Raw genomic sequence first — 24,026 nt, forward strand, 5'->3', positions numbered from 1 at the left:
ACAGCCATTTAAATTTAACATAACCAAACTTAAGAGCTACTTAAAAGGTATTTCAAAGATTTAGTGTTTAATTAATTTAAAGCACCGCGTCATAATGAACCAATTAGAAATTTACCAGAAAATTTTTATATTCAGAAACAAAGCATTTTTCTTACCACAACCATTGTTTGAAAGACAATTCCGGTCATATTTCGGCGTATCCAATACAAATGCTGAAATTTCGTATATTTCTCAAATTTGCGCGTTTCCAATTGCCAATGTCTAAAAGACGTGGTAATTAACTGTCCACCATGTAATGTCGATGGATTATAAACGTCGTAAACAGTATAATTTTCCACAATAATTATTAAGTTACTATTGACGGTCAAGATTACATTTTCAAACGCTGATTGGATCAGATTAAAGTCTTTCATAAATATGAAAATGTAATGCGTGCCTTTAAACATTTGCAATCTGCTGAACTGCAAACAGAATCAAAATTATTATTTTTTAATATTACGTAAAATATAAATTAAAAATTGAACCTGTTCCAATATATTTGTGTATGGGCAATTTATTGCATCCAACCAGAAACCTAATCTAACATTTTGTTTTATAAACATCACATCGGGACTTAAAATTGTTATTTTGTTAATGTTAAATGAACGAATTGTAAAATCCGTGGTGAAATTTTTACAAAATCAACTTCATCTAAAATTATCATATTTAATTAATAAATTATAAAAGTAATATTAATATTTGTTACCTCTTTTATTAAAACAATGAAATATATTCAAATACCTCACATTTTCGAATTGATAATACTGTTTAATTAGATCTGATTCCAATGAAAACACAAAAGTGAAAAATAATAATATTGGAATTATCAAACGCATTGAACACATGATTAACTACTAAGAACATTTCCAGGCGTACTTCCTGCGTTTATATACTGGCCTGGAATTTAAATTTAGTTCATTGAGTGACAGTAATATTACCGATCAAATCTATTAGATAGAGTAGTTTAACAATGTTTTGGAAATTATGGGTAAATAACAAAAATACAGCCGAATTTGATTGACACTTAATTAGTTTTTTTTCTGATTTGTCTATCCTATTAGATAAATTAGAAAACGATAAATGATAACCCTTTATTGGATTGGTGATTAAACTACGTAGTTGCATTACAAGGTAAACGTAAAAAACGTGTAGGCGTAATTTATATTGAATTTGTCGTACAATTCATGTGATGGTTATCATAATCAAAATATAATTGAATCATTAAAGGCTGGGGTTGAATTGCTGTGATTTTAAGTGTGGTTTACGATAGACAGTTTTTTCTATTTTTGTTTGTATTGATAAACATGAGCTTTTATATGACGTAGAATGTTTTTTTATTGTTGGAATGATAAAGATTTATCTATTTTGTTTACATTACTTTAGTATTTAGGTCATATGCAAGAAAAATGTATTTCCTGTATTAATTATATATACGTTAGATATTACAAGGAATTTATTATATTCTAACTAATGTATAGAAATAAAAATTAATTGTCACATGAATGTCACATATTCTACAAAAAAACATGTATATTATCCTAACTCAACGTCTTCCTAAGCTTGATGTGTCTGAATAATAACGATAACATACGTCAATAACATGGTCAAATTTAAAATGTAAAATCAACGCATGATTCACATCAAAAATCCCCATGCTGAAAACTTGGGGCATCGGTCACTCGCTTGTTCCCACAAGAACTCCAACTTCTTCTTTGTTATAAAATACTTAGAGTCGCAATCCAACATTAAATTATTTGCAATACACACTGTTTTACGCCCTTCATTGCTAAACGTCTCGCAAATATTTGCAGTGATAAAAACCTGAGCCTAAAAAAATAATTTTTATTCGAATGTTAAACAATAATGATATTTTGTGATTCAAAATATTATCTTACAACTATATAGATATTCATAATATGCATCATTAAAGCTGTGTGATCCATCGTAGAATTTTTCATATACTTGCTTAAACAAATGTCCAAAACCGCCAAAACGTGATAAGATTCAAACACTTTAACTAAAAAAATTGGACAGCCCAAAAGTTGATTATAAACATCAACCCAGTTCATAATAATATTATGATGAGTGGTCAATTGATCCAGTAAATCATATCTTTCATTGGTACCACTCTGATGTAAATCAATACTTTTTAACTGTGTGTTTAGTCCTTCAAGTTGGCGTTTCATTTTGATGCAAAGGACATTTCGCCAAACTACCATTGCCTCCATGTAGTACACTATATAAACTTCCACACCTCGTTGAAAGACGATTGATGGAGATTCATTTCGAATCAAAACCAGAGCAGTCCAAATAATTCCAAAAACAGAAAAGGTAAACCAAAATAAACAGAAACATTTCATGTGGGAATCTTTGCTCTTTTGGTCATAGTCCAGTTTCTCCATGTATTGAAATAACTTGTTTAGTTGTTGGGTTTTCTGCGGAGTGTTTGTTAAAATGTGATTAAGCATTACCAAAAATATTAAAACTTCTCCAAAAATTTCATACATAGAACATGGGATAAGATAAATATGCTTTGCTGCTTGTTTGATTACTGCAAGTAGACCCAAAAGTAATAAGAGAAACACGAATTTATATTGACGGTACTCAAATAATTCGGTTTTTGTATTGTAGTGTGGAAATATTAACAACCAACGGAGCCATTGCTTCAGAAAGAAGCAAGTTTTTGATGTGCTCATTTTTGATAGTGAATTGTAGAGGACTAATGCCACAGAAAGCGGAGATATAAGCAAATTGGTTATAATTTGATGAATGTGTTTGCATAGTTAATGAAATTGTGATATGTGATATTATGTGATATGTGTGAAGTTTAAACAAACAACAAACAGGTAATATTAATCGCAGTATGCAGAATATTTTGCAAAACTTTCAATAAAAAATATTTCTTTAAGATTTTTTAATATAAATTATACCAAAATAAATATTTTTAATGATTTTATATGTCCTATCATGGTTTCGGACGCCAAAAACCCTAATTATCTATTTTACAAGTTTGTTAACTTCCTTTTTCTAGTAAAAATCAAATATATTTCTCTTTCGTTATCAATATTGCATATTAAATACAAAATTAGGTCGCTATGTCTATAATTTCTTATCACGCAATATAATTCAACGCATAACACAACTTAAACGTTTTCTATAAACTACGAAATGCCATCAATGTGCAGCAAGTTTCTATTCAACAACAATCAAGTATTTCATGCGATGAAATTCTAATCGCAGTCAAATCACCAGCAACTGGTTTCAATTGTTTGTGGCATTTCGGTATTCTTTCCGCAGGGTATTAAACCCACACGTCGTGACCGCCGAAAGCAGGAAGATGAATTTGTCGATTGATTAATGAATCTTCACCTCATCCACACACGTTCCATCTAAGCGCATAGCGCACGAGTGCATTCATCGCACGTGAGAAAAATGGACGCGAAGACGAGTGTTTAGAAAGTTTTGGCATTTTTTCGCCATGTGCATATTTTGCACGTTACAGTGTATGCTAACGACCATCATCAGTTAAAAGTGCTTGCAAAGTGTACGTTTAATCTAGCAATATATACATATTCATACACAACGAAACATTTACGTCCGTCTTAACTTAAGTGTACTTATCAAACATTACAAGTACCTGCGAATACATATTGAATGTTAGTTCTTGCCTTGAGCATCACCTTGATGGTTATTTCGATAGTTAATGGATTTTGGCAAATGTTTTAATTATTTAACTAATGAATTAAGTTAATATTGCGTTATTAATAGCAATATGTGATGTGATTTCAAAAGTGCACCGTTGAACGTACAATTTTGAAATATGTGCTAAAGTGACCTTAAACTCACTCAAAAATAACACAGAAGTTGTAAAATAAAACGTAGTGCACAATTTAATAATGTTTAAGCCAATATTCAAGTTGGTGCACCAATAGAACAAGAATTAAGTTTCAAATGAACAAAAATATGTTTAAAATGAAATTTTGTGTATATATTTTAATATGTTTCATTATTTTGGATATATTACCATCAGGTAAGTCACGAAGATTTCATGCTTTGTTATTTATTGTTCAACAGTTAATTATTTATCGCTGTGTTTATTGCTTAGTCATGGGAAAATGTATCGCGATGCGTTTTGACTCCGACAGCATCGTTTGCAGATGCAATGCTACATATTGCGATGAAATACCGCAAATAACACCAATATCTAAAGGAAAATTTCATTTATATACGTCAACATCTTCCGGATTGCGGTTTTTACGACAACATGGCCATTTTTCCTCAACCACCGTTTGTTCCCAAACAAATATAACAATAGACGTTAGATTTTTAAACTTGAAAGATGAAATATTGGGTTTTGGAGGTAGTATAACCGATTCTGCAGGATTAAACATACAAAAACTAAGCGAAGATGCTAAAACTCGGTTAATTGAAAGTTACTATTCTCCTACTGGGATTGAATATAGTATGGGACGAATACCAATGGGTGCGACTGATTTTTCAAGAGGACCTTATAGTTATGCAGAGATTGTAGACGATAATAAACTGGAACATTTTGCATTAAAAGAAGAAGATTACAAGTTAAAAGCTAGTAAAACAATTTAAATCAAATAAAATATTACTTAAATAATTATTTTTAGATTCCTGTTCTTCGCAAAGCTTTAGAACTAAATCCACAATTAAATATCATTGCATCTCCATGGACGTGCCCATTTTGGATGAAATCAAATGATAACTACGCATTTATGGGCGTTTTAAAACACAAGTACTACCAAACCTATGCTGATTATTATATCAAGTTTTTAGAGAAGTATTCAGAGGCTGGCGTAAATGTTTGGGGCATTACTACTGGAAATGAACCGTGGAATGGCTTTTGGCCCTTTCCGTTACCTATTCTAGGATGGTTCATGGCAGATGTTGTATGTAACTAGTTATTTAGTAATAACATTTACTATTAAGTCGGTTTTAGGCAAGATGGGTGCGTAAAAACCTGGGACCCACGATAAGAAGTTCAAAGCAATTCAACGCTACCAAAATTATCATTCATGATGATCAGAAGATATTTTACCACGTTTAACTAAGGTAATGTATAGAAATTCACCAATTTTTCACTATCTTGTCAAAGTTTGAGTTTAGAACTTAATTTTGAAGAGCTTTTAATGTTCCAAAATGACAACTACCAAATAATAAGCGTATTTTAGTCATATTTTGTCCCTTTTTGATCATTTAACAACTTTTTAGTTTTTTCGTGACGACCAAGCCCTTTCCTACGTAGATGGCGTTGGTGTGCACTGGTACTTAAACAAAATAACACCAAAAGCTTTCTTAAACTTCGCAAAAACACCGAAAAAGGATTTGTTTATCATAGGCACCGAGGCAACAAATGGTAATTTTACAATGGCATGTAAACTTTCCAAAATAACAATTTTACCTTTCATTCATAGGTTTCTTACAATTTCCATCTGTCGAACTAGGATCATGGTCTCGAGCTGAACGTTACGCTGATGACATCTTCGATGTAAATTGCATAACAACAGAGAAGATAATTTAAAAAATATACATTTTCAGGACTTAGAATACGGTGCAGCTGGATGGATAGACTGGAATATCGCTCTTGATATGTACGGTGGACCAGTCTACACGCATTTTCACGCAGATTCGACGATAATAATCAATTCTGATGCTGATGAATTCTATAAACAGCCAACCTACTACATCATGGGCCATTTTTCCAAGTTCTTATCGCGCGGATCCCTCCGTATTTCTGTTGAAACTGCCTTACATAACAAAAGAATCAGAGTTTTGGCATATAAACGTCCGGACAACGGAATAGTATTAATAATCTACAACAAGTAAGAAATACATAAAAAGCAAAATTAAAATTAAACCGGTAATCACAAAATATTAACTCCAGGTCCGAAGATAATGTTAATCTCAACATCAAAGACCTGCTAAATGGTTGTGCAACAGTCAAGATTCGTGCAAAATCGATCAGTTCACTCGTCTACTGGTAATCCAGCAAATCTACGGCAACAAGACATTAAAACTTGTATAATTTATTACATCAAACTTATGCTTACACGCTATACATAACAAAAATAAGTGTTTTGACGAGATACGAGAGAGATACAGAAAATGAAACGTAACATTTACATGATTTCACTAAATAACTTAAAGTCTCTTTTGCGCGTTGAATTTCAGTAGCCGTTGTCATCGTCAAACCAAAACAAAACAGATAAATATAAATATATTTCTATTCCGATCATATTCTTTAAAAATCAATTTTGACTAAAACAAAATTTTTATTCAACATCATTGTGACTCGTCGCCCGCGCAATACGAAGAGTAGCCGATGAAGTATTTGCACTTTGCTCGTTTAACTTTTTTTGTTTCATTTGTTTACCTAGCTACGTGGTGAAATACTGCTCATTGCACGACACAGTAATCAAGTTGAGTAAGTTGTACTTGCAGTATCCTGCAGCCATGATACTCGTTTGCTTGTAGATTAGTGACGCAGGTAGCGGCGGCTGACGTAGGACGCAACCCGCAATACTCCCGAACGCCTGCAAGAGTACTCGGTTGCGTCTACGCGTTGTTACAGCCGCCGGTCGGCTAGTGATAAGCAATCTTCATCTTCTTCGCCTGTTTTTGATTGGCTGAATCCTCCATGTCGGACGTGTCCGACTCCGATTCTGCGTACTCGTTCTTAAGGTCGCCATCGATGAATGTTCCCGTCGATTTGGCCTTTTCTAACTTGCGTATCTGCGACTCTAGTAGAATATTCTGCCTTCGTAGGTCTTCGATGTCCTGCTGGTGGCCGGAGTTACGCGTTCGCATGTGCTGAATGTATTCAGCGGCCTTTTTCAGAATTTGTGCGCGACTCGCCTAAAAATAACATCCACATAAATTACAAATGTCAATCAAATGCGGTATACCTGACTTGCTCTACAGCTAAATACAATAATCCCGCGGTTACTATTACCTTAAAAATCTACTGTTACCGCGGGATATTGTATTATTGGTTAACAACCACAAACACAGATTTCTAAAGCGACTTTTTCTCAATATATTGACAATAAATTTGCTCTATCATCGAATATATTGAGAAATAAAGCAAACAACCTGATTACTAATTAATTCTACACTAAATTAATACAAAACAAACTATTAGAAATCATAATTGTTTGAATAGAATAAATATAACAATCGCCATGGGCTCCACATGGAAAAAAGTCAACAAATTATTTAAAATGTAAGTTTGTAAGATGTATTCAAAAATGTGACGTACACTTACTTTTTCACCATTGAGAGCGGGCACGGAATCTCTTAGGCTACTAAAACTGTCCTTGATGTGATCCCTTCGCTTCCTCTCCAGCGCGTTGTGATGGGCCCGCTTATCCGCCTGCAAAGACCAGAAATGACGGCAATTAGAACAGCGTTGCATGGAAGTGCAGGCAACCAAATGAGCAGCACTCGATACACACCTGTGAATAGTATTGGTTGCCTCCACCTTGCCGTAACTGCCTTGAATCAGAATCTTCCCCATCCTGTTCATTCGTAGAAATATTAGAAATTCAACAAGTTGAAAATAATACGAAAAGCGCTCAAAGCAAAAGGCGATCTCTAATTACTAATCGTTACGGAAGAAGAAAAAAGCGAATAAGCATTGTGAAGCAATGTACTTACATCACTGTCAACATCGATGTCCCGATCATCATCGCTCATCGCGTCCAGGATGTCGTGCACGCCCGTCTTGCTGCAGGGATTGTACGGTTTACTCGTCGTCGTTGGCTTGGTGTAGCCCAGGCGTGGACGGATCAACCAAGGGTATTCAAATGTTTTTCCAGCGGGCGACGTACACTTCGACTAGATCGCGATAAGCGCGACGCGAAATTATTCACTCCGTGGTACGCGCTCGACGACGAAAAGCAACGAGTGCGGATAGTGATATCCGCACGCAGTACGTTGCTATGTACGCGTATTTTGTATGCCTCGGGACCAATGCAATGCGCCCTTACAGTTTCACACTCTACACACAATCGAAGTGCAGCTAAAATACGTGAGAATGAGTAGCAGTGCTGAAGTGTGACCCGTCACGCTACAACGTGCCCGTGACTTGCTGCGCATGCGCACAACTGCTGTTGTCCTGATCGCAAGTGTAGATTACGTGCATTACAAAAGAGACAACAAATGCAATCAACTTGCGTGCAACTGAGCTCGCATTGATTCCGAATATTTACGACCAACGCCGTCGAGAAACGATGTCTTTGTTTGAGAGTTGCATGATCTTGTTCTGCACATTGAATCCAAAACGGAAATTTTGAAACATTGTTATGTAGCCATAAATACCACAATATTAATCTAATATCAATTGCAAGTCAACAGGGGGTGCAATCCGCGTGTCCCAAATGTCAGTCAACGACTGTATACGCGTTTCTTCTATTTATAGACTTGTAACGCTCGCGACTGGTTTGCGTTGCAATCAATTCAGCCGCTGACAAGGCTGTGAACGATTATTATACTCCCGTGTGGCCACACTTGTAGCTCGCACGTGCTCGTTTATAAAACGTGAGGGGGTGAACACGTGATTTATGCTCAAACAGTAATTCATTATTGAATACTTGTTGTTATAAATATGTAATGCCTTAAATTGATCTTACAAATACTATCTAATTAATTCTCTGCTTCTTTTCGGGTGGCGGTTTGATTTTCTCGTCTTTAACCTGTGCGTTTTTCATATCTTTTCCATCGGATACATTTCCATTTTCTTGTTGTTCGACTTTTACTTGTGCTGTGCCAGGAGCTGCACCTCCAGGTGTCGTGCCTGCTGTGGAACCAGTGCCTTGTTGCTGCGCCTGCGCTTTGATTTGTGATGGCGTCGGCAGCGGGAACTTTTTGCTTAATTCCACAAGAAGCATATCAACGCGTTGTCTTTGAAAGAGCGAACTAGGTTCTTCCCTGGGCTTTTCTTCTTTCTTTGCTTTCTCAACATTAAGTCTTTGTGACTTGAAATCCCATGAATATCCTTTGCTGGGGTGATAACGCGAGAAACTAGATGCTTCTTCAAATGATGATTGTAAATGGTGGACAAATGACAACTAAAACAAATGTAAAAGTTATAAATATGAGAATGGAGTATTATTTTGATTGAAATACTCACAAGGCGTGAATTTAATACACTAGCAAGATCTGGGGCTTGGTAAATTACACCAGCAATAATATAATAGTCTGCAATTGGTGTAGCTTGTTGAGAACTGTGTCTGTGTTGTTTTCTGATGACATATAAAATTGGTTCCTGCACATGCAGAAGCACATATTCTAATCCAGTCATGTTCTGTAGCTGGTCCGGATTTAAACGCTGCATTTTAACTATTTCATTATTGCATGTTCTATCAAAGAATGGATTTGATCTTTCTGAGAAGTAATCCATTACATTGGTGGTGTTTAATGCTGGGATCCAAGCAGAGTCATGCCATGAGAGGCTTAGCGGGTTGTCCGGAATTCCGGTCCCGAGATTCATTCTTCCAGGCATCATTTTTGATAAACTGCAATCAAATAAAATGATATTTATTGATTTGTAAAACATGACTTTGTATGGTTATGAAATACTTTGTTTTTACTATTTAACAGTGCAAATATAACTAATTTCAATGCAAGGATCTAACAGAATAGATATTCCAGTTTACTTTTTAATTAAATATAAATAAAAACAAAAATATTGTAAAAACATTACCAGAATTCACTCGGCTTCCCAAACCAGCTGAGGCAAGTGACAATAACCTCACTTGCTTGATAAATTTGTAAACAAACGGGACAAAAGAGTTTTAGCTTGTTTTGAAGCGTATTATTGTGTCCCTAGGGTGTAAACTGCAAAATAATTTATTTGTAAAGTCAGTTAAAGAGAAGTTTGCAGAATGCCAAGGTGCTGTGTTGTTAAAAATTGTGATACCGGTAGCAGAAAAGCAATGATAAATCACGTATATCATTATTTCATGTACCATTGGATAAATCTCTGCGGCAAAAATGGATTAATGTTATTCCTGAGATTGAATGTCTAGGCTCTAGGCAGTTTGTTTGTGAAAAACACTTTGAAGATAAGGATATTCTCACTCCAAAAATTGAATCTGAGGTACGTAGATCATAGAATATAAGTATTTCACAGTAGTAATTTCAAAAATTGGATTCTGAACATTTCTTGTTTTAGTTACATGAAAATACTAAAAGACCACGTTTAAGTATATCCGCTGTGCCATCCAAGTATTTATTTGATTCATCAAATTTATTGGAGATGGACATGCATGAACTATCAGAGGAAATCTCAGATCACAATTATGCTGCAGGTATAAATAAAACTATTTAATATTTATATCTAAAAGATTAAAGATTAAACTATTCAAATGTTTAAATTTTAGGTGAATCAACTACCGACCAGTCCAGTTTAATTGATTACTCCGCCAAATTAACTGTAATAAGCAGTGCTTGTAAGTTATTGTTATCTGTTCTTCTCTTCTGAGATAAATAATTCAGAAAATAATAAATAATCAGAATTATTTCAGGTATAAGTACAATTAATGGTCCACCAACGCTTCAATCCACAATAACATTACCGACAATGTGGAATGTGATTGATTTAACATCAGGAGCAGGGGAACGATTATATTTTACGCATGTAAAGTGCACTGATGTTCCCTATGTTGATAAATGCGTTCTTATCGATGCAAATCGTAATATTCAGTACTTTATACATAATAAACCTGTATCATTGGCATCCAAGAAATGTCCGAGCGTGTTATGTGACGTTAAATCTTTAGTACACATCTTAACTCATTTTGAAAATCAGCGCGTTTGCATAGGTTTGGAAAATGACCACATTGGACACTTATCCGATAACAAAGCATACAAAGATAGTTTTGAAACATGGCGGCATAAAAATTGCACTCTGCTTGCCACAACTAAGTACTGTATATTCTGCTGTAGATTAGTGCACAACTTGAAACAAAAGTATGCAAATATCGATGAGGAAAATCGACACTCAAAAGACACCATTGAAAAGTTAAGACTTATAAAGTTACGCAAGGATATTTTGTCTGAACGCCGACAAAAGCTCGAGCCAAAATGCAAGTGGAATCCCTAACAAATGCTTTAACTGCAGCCAAAGAAGAAATTGCGTCTATTCGAAAGGAATCTATCGAAACAAAGTGCAACGCTCTGAATATGAGCGCATCTGAGAGATTAGCAGTAACAGAGATTATTTCGGCTGCTTCAAAGAAAGACACCAGCGGACATCGATATAGTGAGGAATGGTTAAATCTTTCCATGCAGATGAGTATGAGATCGCCATCGTTTTACAATTTTCTTAGAGAAACCAAAATTCTACCACTGCCATGTATGAAAACTGTAAATAAGTATATTTCACAAATGGTGGAAAATTCAGGTTTAAATTCACCAGTTTCAAATATTGTAGAGACAATAGAAATAGAAATTGAAAATACATAATTATCATAAAATACAGTAGCAATTTTAAAAGAGAATAAATTGATTATTTCATACTTTGTTTGGATTTAGCCTAACTTCAAACATCTTGCGCAACATTTGATTCCAAAATTTCTAGTGGATCATCAAAAATCCATGTAAATTCTAACCTTACATCTAACTCGACGTAATGTCGTGCTAAATCCGCACATCACACAAGAATTGGTAAGATTCAGAGTTAAAATGCTATGAAGCGCTTTGCCAATTTCACAACGTGACGAAAATAACTCGCCTTTTGATTGACTCGCGAATGCGCGCACATATTTCATTCCCGCTGCTCGTCAATACCCAGTATTCGCTGCCAGCTTTCCTTTGAATTAGTGCTAGCCCGTGGTCGACATGCGGTGCTATTACGAGGTGCTGAATGTTCCACGAGACGTTGAAGACGCCGACATCAAGAGCGCCTACAAGAAACTCGCACTGCGATGGCATCCAGACAAAAATCTTTCCAATCCAGATGAAGCAAAGGAGCAGTTTCAGTTAGTACAGCAAGCATATGAAGTGCTCAGTGATCGACAAGAACGCGCATGGTATGACAATCACAGAGAGCAAATTCTGCATGGATCCAACAAGGACTTTGAGGATAATTGCCTAGATGTATTCCAGTATTTTACATCTTCTTGTTACAAGGGCTTTGGAGATGATGATGCTGGTTTCTATACAGTTTATAGAAATGTGTTTGAACAGATTGCTAAAGAAGACATGGAGCATATGGATAACAAAGAGGAATTTACTACTATTCCTATGTTTGGTAGTGCAGAGAGTGATTATGAAATGTTTGTTAGACCTTTCTATGCTTATTGGATGTCATACAGTACAAAAAGGAGTTATGTATGGCTGGATCCATATGATATTAAAGAAACAAGAGAACGCCGCATTATTAAACTCATCGAAAAAGAAAATAAAAAGGTGCGGGCGAAAGCGAAGAAGGAACGCAATGACGAAGTGCGTAATTTAGTTGCATTTGTAAGAAAAAGAGATAAGAGAGTTCAAGCAAATGTGAAATTTCTAGAGCAAAAAGCAAAAGAAAATAAATTGAAAGCTGCAGAACAAGCATCACAAGCAAGGAGAGAAAGAAGAGCAGAGAGTAAAAAAGAAGTGCAAGGTGAATGGAGTAAATTTGACAATGTTCAAGAGGAACTAGCAAATATTGAGAAGCAATTAGCTGAGGAGTTTGATGATAAAGATGAAAGTGAAGAAGAGTTGGATGATTTGTACTGTGTGGCTTGTAATAAAGTATTCAAAACACCTAAAGCCTTTGCCAATCATGAAAGCAGTAAGAAACACAAGGAAAATATTGAGAGACTCAGAGAAGAAATGTTGGAAGAAGATGAAGAGTTTGAGACTATAGATGATGAAGAAGATTTATCCAATGATGGAAGCCTCATGGATGCTGAATTAAAAAGTGATAATTCAGAACATGCAGCAGTGAAAAGCGATGGTGTTACTAATGGAAATTTATCCAATGGGAATCTTTCTGATTTAAATAGTGAAGAACTTGAAGAATTAGAAGAGGAAGTAATAAAAACCAAGAAAAAGAAGAATAAAAAGAGCAAACAAATTAGAACAATTCAAATCAATTCCGATGATGAATCTGTAGACTTGTCTGACTTAGAAACTGCAAGAAAAACAAAACGAAAAACCAATCATACAGAAGTAGAATCATCCAAAATAGAAACACAACCAAATTTAGAAGAAAATCCTACTGCAGAAGGACCAGATGGTGATGCGGACGATGATACCAGTGAGATTACAAACGGAAAAGCAGCATCAAAGAGATCCAAACGACGAAAAGACAAAAAATCTAAACCAACTCCATCTATAGACCTAGAAATAAACAAAGGAAATGCAATTGATATTGAACACACATGTGTAACATGCAAAAATGTATTCACATCAAAGAATAAACTATTTGACCACTTGAAAAAGACAGGACATGGCGTGTACATAGCACCTGAAGACAAAACAAAGATGAAAGAGATGATAAAAGACAAGGGGAAGACGAAAAAGAGCAAACGCAAAGAAACGTGTTGACGATAGTGATTAAAAATGAGTTTACGAAGTCAAAGGAGAACGACGGCTGTAAGTTAAACTAAAATTGAAGACACATAGATATAATATGTATCAATCACAATATAAAACGTACAAAATTGTGTATAAATGTGTACAGATATAAAAATCATTATTATAAATGATGAATGGCAGTGAGATTACTGATTTAGCACCTTAACTTAACACAAAATATTTGATAAAGCATAGTTTATACTATAATAACAGCGTAGGTACTTGAAAAATGGCAAATATGCAAAATTTCACAATAAAAATCAATTTTTCATGCCCTGCGCTGCTTTTAATTCATGGCGCTTTAGTCGTACTAAGTACTCATGACATTTTAGATATTTTAATATCTAATTTATGTTATTATCAAATATAAACACGTATAAATGAAGAGTATACATATGGAATACAGTTACGAGTTGTTTAGTTTTATAAGTCACTTATTTTTGGCACTTGCAAGTCTATTTGTTTCAGAATGCGACATTTCTTGAGATTCGGTTTACGCCATTTATCAAAAATGAGGTAATTTCATATATTTTTGCTTTCTATCTTTAGAAATATGACTATTGTTATTATTTTTGTTGAAACAGTGAAAAAATCAATTACCCTTCAGCCGAGCGCAATAAGATCTACATTCTGGACGTCCTCAAAAAACATTTCGACTCTTCTCGTCCCGGCGACGTTTTGGAGATAGCATCCGGTACAGGACAACACGCCGCCTACTTTGCCAAAGCGTTTCCTAATCTAGTTTTTCACCCGTCGGAATTCGAAGATGCTTTGTTTAAAAGTATTCAAGCTTATGCTGATGACTTGCCGAAGAAGAACGTAAAACCGCCGGCGTTGATCAATGTAACCGCTGATGTTGCTACATGGCCATTGGCGTGTAAAAGTATGATTATATCATTAATATTAATATGATTCATATTTCCGAGTGGGCATGTACTCTTGGACTGTTTCGCGCTGCGGGTAAATTATTATATCCCAAGGGTTTGATGGCTATGTACGGCCCGTACGCCGAAAATGGAATTATCAAACCGGAAAGCAACGTGGATTTCGATGAAAGTTTAAAGTCGAGAAACCCTGACTGGGGATTACGCGATATTTCCGATTTGGAAAAACTGGCCGCAACAAACGGATTGATTTTGATTGATAAATGCGATTTGCCCAGTAATAACAAATGTCTCATATGGCAGAAGAAGTAAATTGATCTGATAAACTAACTTATATGAATAAATTATTATGTTGATGCTCAAATGCGTACCAGTTTTGTGAGTTTATAGCAAACAAATTAAGCTGTGACCTTCATAGATGCGATCCTGGACTTTATCGCTGTTGGTGGATTTGTCCGCCGGCATAGAGAGCATTGCTGCGAGGAAAGTCAAACCTGTTCCTGCTAGAGCCAACCACAAACCTAAACCGATCGCGCAATGGCCAGGATAAAAAGGTGATGAATTATCACAGAGTTTTACAACTCTGGTTGCATTCCAAGCCATAGGATGCAGAGTGAGAGCTAAAATGTAAAAGATTCCCGCGATGGTCTGTGCTGCACCAGTGGTGGTAAACAAGGACTTTTTAAAAATGCTTTGGAAGCAACAAGCTGCAAAACTCATGACTACCGAAACAAACATGATTGTCAAACCTAAAATATTATTAAATATTTAGAATATTAATTACAGTAATGTAAAAATTACCTACCAATTGATATGAAAACAGTCGCAATTTTCCATTCAGTTGGAAATACTTCTGCATCAGTTGCCAAACCGCGTGTTGCTAGTGTCGTGCATTGTAACATATTCGTGCGCTGCTTTTCCATGCATCTTGTGTAAACACCAATTGAATTTTCACCCTTTCCAAGCAGCCATTGTGGACTAAGCAATGCACTTAGCATTATCATGCTTGATAGGAGGCTGGTGAGAGTCCATGATAACGTACGGCACGTCACTATGACATACCACATTGTGATTTGAAAGGTTTTCCTTTTTCAATCAAGTCTTGTGTTTGATAATTTCAGTCTTCTGTAACATATAGAACACACCTCTCATATTAGTGGTAATACCACTGAAACATGACTGCAAAATCAACAACAAGCATACATCGGAAAAAGAAACATCTAAGCAACAATCAGTATGTTATTCAATGCATGAACTGGTTTAAAACGGCTTTAGAAGAGAATGCTGCTCAACTTCCCAAGATATTTATTGATGTAAGTTTAGTTTGTAATGTAGTTACCTTTTGTGTGGTAAATGAAGTGAATTGTGTTGGAGGTAGGTGCGGGACGTCTTTTACATCATTGTTGATTTGAGGTAGAGCATTTGTGGTATTAATAGAGATTCATGTTTTTTATTCTGCGGTGTGAACTTATGGAGCACGGGTTGGACGCCCGGCCATGTAAACAGTAAACATGTGTATATTGGGTCATCTAACTTCTTTGAAAAAAAGCAAACAAGAGTTATATAGGTACTTTTGATTTTATTTATAAAATTTTCAAATCCACCAAATTTACTAATCTCAAGTTAAACCTACGTTTAATTATGCAATTATTAAGTTACTAATTTTATCAATCTTTGCAATGACGAGCTTTACCAATTCCATTATCAGCTTTCTTCACTTCCAGTTCAAAACATTTGTTTACCTCGGAATTATCCAATTCAGCAACCATTGATTTGATATCAAAGTTAGTGTTGTTAACTTGTGCGCCATATTGATTAAGTCGATCGTACTTTGCTTCATCATCATGCTCTTTTTCGAAGAAAGCATTGTATTGATGAACCTCTTCCTCTAGTTTTCAAGTGTATCCAGAATATCTTGTATATCGGTCATATGTTCCAAGCAATCACGCATATTATTTATGTATGAAATACCGGCGAATAAACTCTTCCATTCTTTCTTCGAACATTCCACATATTCGGATGCTTTAACCAGGGAATCATTCCCAATGATCTATAAAGGAAGAACAACATAACATTTACATTTACTGTTTTTGCAGCCCAATATATATTAATTACTATCAATTGTTATGACTTACTAGGACAACAAGACAAAAAATAACAACTGCAGACTTCATTAGTTTAGCAAAATGTTAAAATGTTATGATATAACAAATAAAAGCATGGATTCTGAGTGTTCCGCGCTTTTATAATAGTTACAAAGCAAACAAATTTATAATAATTTGCATAAATACACATAAATGATGAAATTATTCATTTACAAAACAGATCATAAGCTTATTTAAATTACTTAATAAAGTGAAATTGACCATGACAAATTACTATAATGATTTTACCAAACGTAATTCAAATTTCGTTGCCAGGGTGAACGTTATCAACCAGATTTTCCAGTCGCACCAAATCAAACTCAAGTCCATTTTACCTTTACAAATGAAGGTAGTCCTCGAGCAATAAAATACAAATTAAATTCGTTAGAAGATGAAGGACTTCTCACTCTTCAACAGCTCCTACCAACTTTTCCTTATCTCACTGAACTGCGTTTTGAATTCTGTGATCTCAGCTACGATCAAGTGGTTTTCATTCATATGATTCTTCAAGAAAACCATCAAATTGTTCGTTTATCTTTGAACGGGAATCCAAATAGAAATGAATTCGGTAAAAAATCTCACCACTTACTTCATCGCAGCACGAATTTGAAAGTGTACAGCGTACAATTATGTAAGTTGGGACCATCTGTCTGCCAACTGTTCTATAACGAGTTGCACATTCCTGATAAATACACACGAAATTTGGTGAGTCTTAATCTGGGGTGCAATCATTTGGGCGACGTTGGATGCGCCTGGATAGCACAAATTTTGCGTACGAATCGAGCCCTACAGGCGTTAAATATTTCCGAAAATGGTATTTCAGAAACAGGACTACTTGGTTTACTGGAAGTATTCTCTTGTTTCAAACTGCATCTTCATGAAACATTTCAAAAGAGAAAATTGCGTTTCAAACAATTAATGCAGACACATTTTCCTTCGTCTAAAACTGAAGCATTTAAGTCGTCATCAGTATCACCGGATAAATTCGGATTTATTTCGCATGATCCTGTAAATGCTGCGAATCAATTCAATCATCCATTTATTACTGATTCACTCGTGAAGGATGGCCAATTATTTTGTAGCGGAAATAATTCTCTGACGTATCTTAACATTGCATGTGAGTTTTAAATTACTGTACAGAGTAAATTTTTGAAAATTTATCTCATAATTATTGCAGATAATGGCATTACAAGAAATGTTTTGGAGGATCTTATTGAGAAGATCAATTATCAAAAGACACATTTGAAATTTGGCGGTTTACAACGAGTTGTATTTGAAAGTCAGCAGACGTTTCCTGATTTAGAAGAAGAGATTATTAAGCGTTTAAGTAGTCCGAATCAACGGACTACAGCTAGAATTTCAAGAGCCAAATCTTCGTTACTTTAAAATTGTGAAATCAAAACCAAAACCTAAAAGATTCAATGTTTAACGTGGGCAACACAAATTACACATTAGTAATTATATTATTATTGTTATACGTACATATTTTATTCCTCGGGAGGATAAGATAGATGTTATTAGTTTTAAGTAATGTATTTGAATTAATTCTTCTTACTTTTGCAACGAAATGGCTACAAGAACCAAATGTCCCTAGAATTTCCCGCCGTTTCTGCGCGGCCTTTTGCTTAACCGCTCAACTTTTCGATTTTGCGCCATTTTACTGTTAACGTTCGTGCTGCGTACAACGTTTCTGTTGTGATTCTCGTGATTGTCTGTTGTGTTTAAATAATTTAAATCACTCAAAATGTTTGAAGCACGTCTGATTAATAGTGTTACACTGAAGAAGGTCCTCGAAGCCATCAAAGACTTGCTGAACGATGCATCTTTCGACTGCTCCGATACCGGCATCCAACTTCAAGCCATGGACAACTCGCACGTTTCTCTCGTTTCGCTCACCCTTAAATCCGATGGCTTCGATAAATACCGCTGCGATAGGAACATTACAATGGGCATGAATCTTTCAAGGTATTTCTTTCCACAGAATAATTAATCGTTTTTCCTAACGTTTTTAAATTGTTCTTTAAACAGTATGGTCAAAATTCTCAAATGTGCAAACAACGACGACACAGTTACAATTAAGGCACAGGATGATGCAGATATGGTCACCTTCATGTTTGAGTCAAAGAAACAAGACAAAATCTCAGATTATGAGATGAAACTGATGAACTTGGACCAGGAACACTTGGGTATTCCTGAGACTGATTTCTCCTGTGTGATTCGCATGCCGTCCGTTGAATTTGCGCGCATTTGTCGCGATCTGGCGCAATTCGGTGAATCAATTGTGATTTCATGCACAAAGGAAGGTGTCAAGTTCTCATCTAGTGGTGACATTGGCAGTGCCAATGTTAAACTTGCTCAAACCAGCAACTTTGAGAAGGAAGAAGAATCTGTTACCATTGAAATGCAGGACCCAGTTTCGTTAACGTTTGCGTGTCAGTACTTGAACTCCTTCACGAAAGCGACACCTCTTTCCGCGCAGGTGCAACTCTCAATGTCTGCTGATGTTCCACTTGTGGTGGAATACACCGTCCCTGAATTGGGTTACATTCGCTATTATTTGGCGCCGAAAATCGAAGAAGAAGAAAACTAATCTCATCACCAACTTACACAAAAGCATGTGCCTTATACACACTTCACTTATTCTTATTTATACTATTAAGTAATCTTACATACAATAAAACACTGAAAACCATAATTAAATCACATTTTATTTCATAGGTTTAAGTTAGATTTACATAATGGACACTACAGAGTGTAATTTCTTTTGCTAGTTGGCTAAGATTACTTTGTTTAGTATTTTTTGTTCCAATCTTCCTGTTCTTCACGTTCCTTGATTACCTGATCCACATGAGGGGTTAGGTACAGAACATCATCTTCAAGTTTGGTCCATTGCTCCTTGGGCAAAATGTCTTTTTGGATGTCAAGCTGAACGGCGCGCAGGATACGATAGTTGCGCTCGTCAATAATATGCTTTGGAACGCGCAGGAGGGCCTTCTTCACGTCTTCGTCCTCGTAGAGGCAATCGTCGCGCATGAGCCCCAATTTGTTGAAACCGGCCAAGTTGTACATCATTTTCTTCAATGGTGTAATATTCTGGCTCATTGAGCGGCGCTGGATTGCCATTAACGAACGGAAAGCCATGTTAAGGCGGTTTTTGAGAGATGTTAAGAAATAATCTGCGACCACAACGGCTAGAAATGTGTGTTAGGTAACTGATGAGACAGTGTTAGTAATAATCGAGAGCTTTAGGGATATTTTTTATATTTGGTTACTAGCATTGAAGCCAAATATTATACAGAATGATTTTGTCTATATAATTATTTGTAATAAATAAAAACAATGAGAGTATATAAGTACAGTATTTTAAATTTAGTATATTTTAAATAAAATTCTAGTTTAAATAATATATTTAATTAAATATTTAATTTTCAAAACAGCAAATTACTTTTAAGTACTACTGTTGTTTTGCCTGTATTTTCCCCCAGATTCTGACACTGACAATCATATGACACTAGTGACACTAGTGACGTATTCCGCATTAAAAATAAAAACAATTCGGTTCTGAGATACAATAGCAGCTTGGAGCAAGGTGAGAAGTAATTTTATCTCATCCGTCCTCTAATGTTGTTCCCTTTTAGATGCAAGTTTTTACAACTAATCCATAATGCCATAAACTAACCCTCAAATGGCGTTTTCCTTTATTTTCTTCACAATTGTGAAACATAATTTTTAGTTCATAGCTGTAAGCTAAAAATAAATTCCTTCTGGGTGCTTCATTCACAGTCCACAGATAGTTTTAATGTGGACGTGCATCGCCGATCGCACGTTCTATCTTCATCGAATTTATGATGGTAATGGATACTTATTACAACAACACCCAGAGGCAGCAGTATTCCCCAGGGATGTTGTGGAGTAAAATCAACTCTCTGCACTTGAGCTACCTGGAAATGGAAGCAAGTCCAGAGAAAATCAAACACAAAAGCAAGCTGGAGGAGTACATCCATCGTTATCTTTGTGAGGCTCATCACAATCAGAAATTTGAGTGCACATCTACACCCAAAGTGCTCCATGAGTCAGCTGCTAGGATGACTGATTTTAGTGGTTATAAGGCTGCATTAGGGTGGGATGCAATTGGTAGATATGCTGCAAATTTACTTACAAAACCATGGAGGAAAGAATACAGACAAATAAAGGTATTTGCACATTTTATTTTTATTTATAAACAATCCTAATTTAAATATAAATTTTTAGATGTATTCTGGTTTCTATAAACATGAAGTAGAGTCAAATTTAGTTGGGGCAGATGCAATGTTTGTTGAAATGGGCTATAAACCAATGGATAATCAACAGCTTATATTAACCGGCCCCGTGTGTCCGGATCGCTTGGCGTCTGTTTCTTTAGATTCAATCATGGCTTATGTGGAATGTCAGATTCTGAAAGAAATTTGGGAAGAAGTTTCACAAGTGTACAATGTCACTTGGCTGGATGTGTTGAATATGCGCGAGATGTACGCTGGCAGTCCACAGGAAACCATCGACGGTGTGATGCATATGAAGAAGCTACCAAGTCCAAAGGCAATGCATTCGTATTATACTCAGCCTCCGCCGCCACCACAGCCGCAATATATGTACGGCCCATCGACGATGATGCCGCCTCACACCTGTTGCGGCAATTTTTACATGCACAACGCGCCATATCCCGGTTACTATTATCCCAGCCAACCGCAAATGTCGCACATGCATCACCCTGCCGGCAGCGGCTGCTCTCATGCTACGGTCAACGCTCCCGCTGTGCCTACTGCACGTCTGATTGAATACGATGGCTTCGATCAGCCAGATGGTCGAGTGGATGAAGTGCAGAAACATCTCGGACAGATGTATTTGAACGATGCCCCAACGGCAAAGTCCGCATCGGAACGCGATGATGGTTCAGGCACCTATGAATCATGGGATTATGTTTATCGCAACCTAGAGAGTCAAGGTTATTCAAAAGATCTTGGGAACGCGGGATTTACTCAAAGTCAAAACACAGCACATGCCAGGCCAAAGTCTAAACATGCTGATGAGAGTAAACGAGAAAAACGTGAAAATAGACATAGCACATATGACAACGTGAGCGATAAGCCCGTCAAGGCGAAAACATCAGTTGAGCCGGTGGTACCGGTAGCTCCTACGCCATCATCTAACACTCAGCCTGCTCAATCGAGGCAAAACAATGGACATGCAGAGTTAGCAGTAGCGCCATCTGCAAGTACAAGTCAACCAGCTACTTCCAAGGGTTGGCATTGTACGACCTGCACGTTTCTTAATCAGAACGAGAAAGATATTTGCGCCATGTGTTCGAAGAGTCGTAAGAAACCAATGGAGGAGCATCTTCAGGTTGGAGGTACCCAGTGCGAAAAATGCACCTATGTCAATGGCAAGGGACAGAAAATATGCAGTATGTGTAGCAGTAGTCTTAATAATTCGCCTACTTATATTTAGAGTTACAATAAACTATCCTAAGTATCTATATGACAGGCATTATTATTTTTTTTCAAAAGAAAATGTTGAAATGTTTATTAAGCAGTGGAAAGAAGAGAATTTATTTTCAGTATTACAAACCGTCCGACACAGGATCAGTCAGTTTTGTGACGGTGTAGATAACGGGCAGCCGACGAGCTTTGGGTAAGTCGGGGCCGAACACCTCAAGCTGACATTCCGGTCTCACTGATAACCACCCAACCATTCTAGAGCTGGTGGCTGGAAATGGTTTCAGTTCTGTTTTGGGCTGGGGGTTTACGTCTTTCTCGAAGTCATATGCCTGCTTCAACTCACTGCGCCCTTTTGCGTATTCTTCGACTAGCCAGCCCCATCGTTCGTCGAATTGTTGCGCAATTCGACTTTCAACGCAAACGCGCTCACGAAAGCATTTGTTTTCATTCGTTTTCATTCGGCTCATGTTTTTAGAAGTGTAAAAATTGATAATATGTAAAAATTTCAACCCTTGTGACGGTTGTTTGTTCAAATTTGATAGAAACTGATTTGAAAAACAAATTTCGTCGAGTTTCATTTTTGGTTGAATAACAGAGTCAAACTTTTTTCGGTCGAAGAACAGGGTTGAACTTATTTTCCTAAAAATATTTTTGATCGAAGAACAGGGTCGAACTTACTTTCATAAAATATTTTCGGCTGAACAACAGGGTCGAACTTTTTTGTTAAAATATTTTTTGGTCGAAGAACGGGGTCGAACTTATTTTCTTAAAAATGTTTTGGTCGAACAACAGGGTCGAACTTTTATCTTTAATTTTTCCCGTGAAATCGGCGAGATAAAATCGCGATTACCTCGAGAACTAAAAGGGCTACGGAAAAAGGACTTCATATTCGTAATCCTTAAAAAAATCTCTACAAGATAGCGCCCTTCTTAAAAAACTACAAAAAATGCATAAAAAAATTTAATGAAAAGATTTTGTTATAAAAAAGCCAAAAGATTTCTCTTTTTTATGTTTGAAATTAAAAGTTGGAATTTTTAAATTTTGTTTTCAGTTTCTGATAGACAATTTAATTTTATATCGATTATTTTAGTAACTTTTTTGGCCAGCATTTACCATTTAGGCCGTATTTGTAATTTTAAAACAAAAATGTATGTAATTTGAATACCGACAAACCAGACTTTGCTAGGGCTATTATTATCAAAAAGCTTTATTTTAGAACAAAATTTTATTAAGATAAAGTATGTAGAATCACATGTTCTTCAATATTTGGTAATAAAAAGTTGTAGTTTTCAATTTTTATTTTTTGCTTAGGAAATGATAGAGAAAACTAATAAACCGGTTTTTCGCACTTATCTTGAAAACCATTAGAGATAAAGAAAAACGGGCTTCATATTCGTATGTAGAATTAAATTTTACATTATATAACATGTTAAAATTCACAGTTATCAACACTTATGTAATAATTAAAAATGGTCAATAACTTACAAACTAATTAAGATAGCGGAACCAAACTTGGATTAATGGATTCCTGGCATTCTTTTACATTGATTTGGAAAGTTTGAGGAAAATTGGTGAGGTAGATTTATTTGATCAATTTTGAATTTACCCGCCATTTTCCAAAATATTGATGTTATCGGAAAACTAACTTCATATCTTTTATCCCCTTGGAAATCAATTAACGTTTTCCATTTTCTACTAGCTCCATTTTGAATTTTTAGACCAAAAAGTAGGTAAGTGTAACCTCTTGACTCTTTTCAACAGGTTTTTGTCAACTTTATAGAATCAAAAAATTGAATCTGCCCTTTTGTAGAACCTTGTTATGACATGAAAAAAATGTAAAAAGTTTCGTTGTAACATTTATGGTTCTCGAGAAAATCGCATCGGAAAATCAT

General features: G+C 35.7%; 11 protein-coding genes and 1 long non-coding RNA gene across 15 annotated transcripts; 7 read left to right on the forward strand and 5 right to left on the reverse strand.

The window, feature by feature from the left end:
- Positions 1-4,503: 4,503 nt before the first annotated feature.
- On the forward strand, positions 4,504-6,301 carry LOC135801778 (putative glucosylceramidase 3). Its single transcript, XM_065315289.1, has 7 exons — positions 4,504-4,623; positions 4,677-4,955; positions 5,006-5,110; positions 5,278-5,422; positions 5,481-5,554; positions 5,605-5,888; positions 5,951-6,301. The coding sequence occupies exons 1-7, from the start codon at positions 4,504-4,506 to the stop codon at positions 6,048-6,050; spliced, it is 1,107 nt and encodes a 368-aa protein (XP_065171361.1). The 3' UTR covers positions 6,051-6,301.
- Positions 6,077-8,163, reverse strand: LOC135801866 (protein max-like). Of its 4 annotated transcripts, none has more exons than XM_065315386.1 (4): positions 7,723-8,161; positions 7,521-7,583; positions 7,325-7,438; positions 6,077-6,921 (listed from the first exon to the last, which is right to left on the reverse strand). In XM_065315386.1, the coding sequence occupies exons 1-4, from the start codon at positions 7,759-7,761 to the stop codon at positions 6,649-6,651; spliced, it is 489 nt and encodes a 162-aa protein (XP_065171458.1). In that variant the 5' UTR covers positions 7,762-8,161; the 3' UTR covers positions 6,077-6,648. The 4 variants fall into 4 exon arrangements, with proteins under 4 accessions (XP_065171458.1, XP_065171459.1, XP_065171460.1 ...); XM_065315387.1 differs by having other exon boundaries at positions 7,331-7,438; positions 7,723-8,159; XM_065315388.1 differs by lacking the exon at positions 7,521-7,583 and having other exon boundaries at positions 7,723-8,163.
- A 461-nt stretch (positions 8,164-8,624) lies between these two features.
- LOC135801863 (mediator of RNA polymerase II transcription subunit 6-like) lies at positions 8,625-10,001 on the reverse strand. Its single transcript, XM_065315383.1, has 3 exons — positions 9,770-10,001; positions 9,197-9,581; positions 8,625-9,134 (listed from the first exon to the last, which is right to left on the reverse strand). The coding sequence occupies exons 2-3, from the start codon at positions 9,569-9,571 to the stop codon at positions 8,706-8,708; spliced, it is 804 nt and encodes a 267-aa protein (XP_065171455.1). The 5' UTR covers positions 9,572-9,581; positions 9,770-10,001; the 3' UTR covers positions 8,625-8,705.
- Positions 10,001-11,583, forward strand: LOC135801869 (uncharacterized). Its single transcript, XM_065315391.1, has 4 exons — positions 10,001-10,165; positions 10,241-10,376; positions 10,449-10,517; positions 10,593-11,583. Exons 2-4 carry the CDS (start codon positions 10,325-10,327, stop codon positions 11,168-11,170), a joined length of 699 nt encoding a protein of 232 aa, XP_065171463.1. The 5' UTR covers positions 10,001-10,165; positions 10,241-10,324; the 3' UTR covers positions 11,171-11,583.
- Positions 11,584-11,681: 98 nt separating this feature from the next.
- On the forward strand, positions 11,682-14,301 carry LOC135801861 (dnaJ homolog subfamily C member 21). Its single transcript, XM_065315380.1, has 3 exons — positions 11,682-13,650; positions 14,101-14,148; positions 14,217-14,301. The coding sequence occupies exon 1, from the start codon at positions 11,908-11,910 to the stop codon at positions 13,600-13,602; it is 1,695 nt and encodes a 564-aa protein (XP_065171452.1). The 5' UTR covers positions 11,682-11,907; the 3' UTR covers positions 13,603-13,650; positions 14,101-14,148; positions 14,217-14,301.
- Positions 13,667-15,651, reverse strand: LOC135801865 (LHFPL tetraspan subfamily member 2 protein). The gene is made up of 2 exons (XM_065315385.1): positions 15,322-15,651; positions 13,667-15,265 (listed from the first exon to the last, which is right to left on the reverse strand). The coding sequence occupies exons 1-2, from the start codon at positions 15,581-15,583 to the stop codon at positions 14,901-14,903; spliced, it is 627 nt and encodes a 208-aa protein (XP_065171457.1). The 5' UTR covers positions 15,584-15,651; the 3' UTR covers positions 13,667-14,900.
- On the forward strand, positions 14,144-14,828 carry LOC135801876 (UPF0585 protein CG18661-like). The gene is made up of 3 exons (XM_065315396.1): positions 14,144-14,148; positions 14,217-14,475; positions 14,517-14,828. Exons 1-3 carry the CDS (start codon positions 14,144-14,146, stop codon positions 14,826-14,828), a joined length of 576 nt encoding a protein of 191 aa, XP_065171468.1.
- Positions 15,640-18,137, forward strand: LOC135801862 (uncharacterized). The gene is made up of 3 exons (XM_065315382.1): positions 15,640-15,829; positions 16,937-17,777; positions 17,838-18,137. The coding sequence occupies exons 1-3, from the start codon at positions 15,692-15,694 to the stop codon at positions 18,044-18,046; spliced, it is 1,188 nt and encodes a 395-aa protein (XP_065171454.1). The 5' UTR covers positions 15,640-15,691; the 3' UTR covers positions 18,047-18,137.
- Positions 16,018-16,768, reverse strand: LOC135801871 (uncharacterized). Its single transcript, XR_010550471.1, has 2 exons — positions 16,652-16,768; positions 16,018-16,566 (listed from the first exon to the last, which is right to left on the reverse strand). It is a non-coding gene; the product is annotated as an uncharacterized lncRNA (long non-coding RNA).
- Positions 18,138-18,315: 178 nt separating the features above from the next.
- Positions 18,316-19,360, forward strand: LOC135801864 (proliferating cell nuclear antigen-like). Its single transcript, XM_065315384.1, has 2 exons — positions 18,316-18,625; positions 18,689-19,360. Exons 1-2 carry the CDS (start codon positions 18,405-18,407, stop codon positions 19,248-19,250), a joined length of 783 nt encoding a protein of 260 aa, XP_065171456.1. The 5' UTR covers positions 18,316-18,404; the 3' UTR covers positions 19,251-19,360.
- Positions 19,351-19,892, reverse strand: LOC135801868 (cytochrome b-c1 complex subunit 7-like). Its single transcript, XM_065315390.1, has one exon. It carries the CDS (start codon positions 19,799-19,801, stop codon positions 19,451-19,453), a length of 351 nt encoding a protein of 116 aa, XP_065171462.1. The 5' UTR covers positions 19,802-19,892; the 3' UTR covers positions 19,351-19,450.
- A 286-nt stretch (positions 19,893-20,178) lies between these two features.
- On the forward strand, positions 20,179-22,172 carry LOC135801870 (protein tamozhennic-like). Its single transcript, XM_065315392.1, has 3 exons — positions 20,179-20,249; positions 20,299-20,853; positions 20,912-22,172. The coding sequence occupies exons 2-3, from the start codon at positions 20,515-20,517 to the stop codon at positions 22,142-22,144; spliced, it is 1,572 nt and encodes a 523-aa protein (XP_065171464.1). The 5' UTR covers positions 20,179-20,249; positions 20,299-20,514; the 3' UTR covers positions 22,145-22,172.
- The last annotated feature ends 1,854 nt before the right edge of the window (positions 22,173-24,026 follow it).

Source organism: Atheta coriaria, unplaced genomic scaffold, assembly GCF_025399875.1.
Source record: "Atheta coriaria isolate IRGN ID8LTWV9N9 unplaced genomic scaffold, Caltech_Dcor_3.1 hic_scaffold_13_pilon, whole genome shotgun sequence".
Lineage (NCBI taxonomy): Eukaryota > Metazoa > Arthropoda > Insecta > Coleoptera > Staphylinidae > Dalotia > Dalotia coriaria.

Bases quoted from the DNA above. Each gene is read 5' to 3' on its own strand.
- LOC135801868 (XM_065315390.1), bottom strand. From the start codon at position 19,801: ATGGCTTTCCGTTCGTTAATGGCAATCCAGCGCCGCTCAATGAGCCAG.
- LOC135801869 (XM_065315391.1), top strand. From the start codon at position 10,325: ATGGACATGCATGAACTATCAGAGGAAATCTCAGATCACAATTATGCT. The intron at 10,377-10,448 runs GTATAAATAAAA...TTTAAATTTTAG, and splicing joins AGATCACAATTATGCTGCAG to GTGAATCAACTACCGACCAG. The intron at 10,518-10,592 runs GTAAGTTATTGT...GAATTATTTCAG, and splicing joins AACTGTAATAAGCAGTGCTT to GTATAAGTACAATTAATGGT.
- LOC135801876 (XM_065315396.1), top strand. The intron at 14,476-14,516 runs GTAACCGCTGAT...GGCGTGTAAAAG, and splicing joins AACCGCCGGCGTTGATCAAT to TATGATTATATCATTAATAT.
- LOC135801778 (XM_065315289.1), top strand. From the start codon at position 4,504: ATGGGACGAATACCAATGGGTGCGACTGATTTTTCAAGAGGACCTTAT. The intron at 4,956-5,005 runs GTATGTAACTAG...AGTCGGTTTTAG, and splicing joins GATGGTTCATGGCAGATGTT to GCAAGATGGGTGCGTAAAAA. The intron at 5,423-5,480 runs GTAATTTTACAA...TTTCATTCATAG, and splicing joins AGGCACCGAGGCAACAAATG to GTTTCTTACAATTTCCATCT.
- LOC135801864 (XM_065315384.1), top strand. From the start codon at position 18,405: ATGTTTGAAGCACGTCTGATTAATAGTGTTACACTGAAGAAGGTCCTC. The intron at 18,626-18,688 runs GTATTTCTTTCC...TTCTTTAAACAG, and splicing joins ATGGGCATGAATCTTTCAAG to TATGGTCAAAATTCTCAAAT.
- LOC135801865 (XM_065315385.1), bottom strand. From the start codon at position 15,583: ATGTGGTATGTCATAGTGACGTGCCGTACGTTATCATGGACTCTCACC. The intron at 15,266-15,321 runs GTAGGTAATTTT...ATAATATTTTAG, and splicing joins GACTGTTTTCATATCAATTG to GTTTGACAATCATGTTTGTT.
- LOC135801870 (XM_065315392.1), top strand. From the start codon at position 20,515: ATGGATACTTATTACAACAACACCCAGAGGCAGCAGTATTCCCCAGGG. The intron at 20,854-20,911 runs GTATTTGCACAT...ATAAATTTTTAG, and splicing joins AAGAATACAGACAAATAAAG to ATGTATTCTGGTTTCTATAA.
- LOC135801862 (XM_065315382.1), top strand. From the start codon at position 15,692: ATGACTGCAAAATCAACAACAAGCATACATCGGAAAAAGAAACATCTA. The intron at 15,830-16,936 runs GTAAGTTTAGTT...TTTCGTTGCCAG, and splicing joins TTCCCAAGATATTTATTGAT to GGTGAACGTTATCAACCAGA. The intron at 17,778-17,837 runs GTGAGTTTTAAA...TAATTATTGCAG, and splicing joins GACGTATCTTAACATTGCAT to ATAATGGCATTACAAGAAAT.
- LOC135801866 (XM_065315386.1), bottom strand. From the start codon at position 7,761: ATGAGCGATGATGATCGGGACATCGATGTTGACAGTGAT. The intron at 7,584-7,722 runs GTAAGTACATTG...ACGAATGAACAG, and splicing joins ACATCGATGTTGACAGTGAT to GATGGGGAAGATTCTGATTC. The intron at 6,922-7,324 runs GTACGTCACATT...TGTTATTTTTAG, and splicing joins TCAATGGTGAAAAAGTAAGT to GCGAGTCGCGCACAAATTCT.
- LOC135801861 (XM_065315380.1), top strand. From the start codon at position 11,908: ATGCGGTGCTATTACGAGGTGCTGAATGTTCCACGAGACGTTGAAGAC.
- LOC135801863 (XM_065315383.1), bottom strand. From the start codon at position 9,571: ATGATGCCTGGAAGAATGAATCTCGGGACCGGAATTCCGGACAACCCG. The intron at 9,135-9,196 runs GTGAGTATTTCA...CATTTGTTTTAG, and splicing joins GTGTATTAAATTCACGCCTT to TTGTCATTTGTCCACCATTT.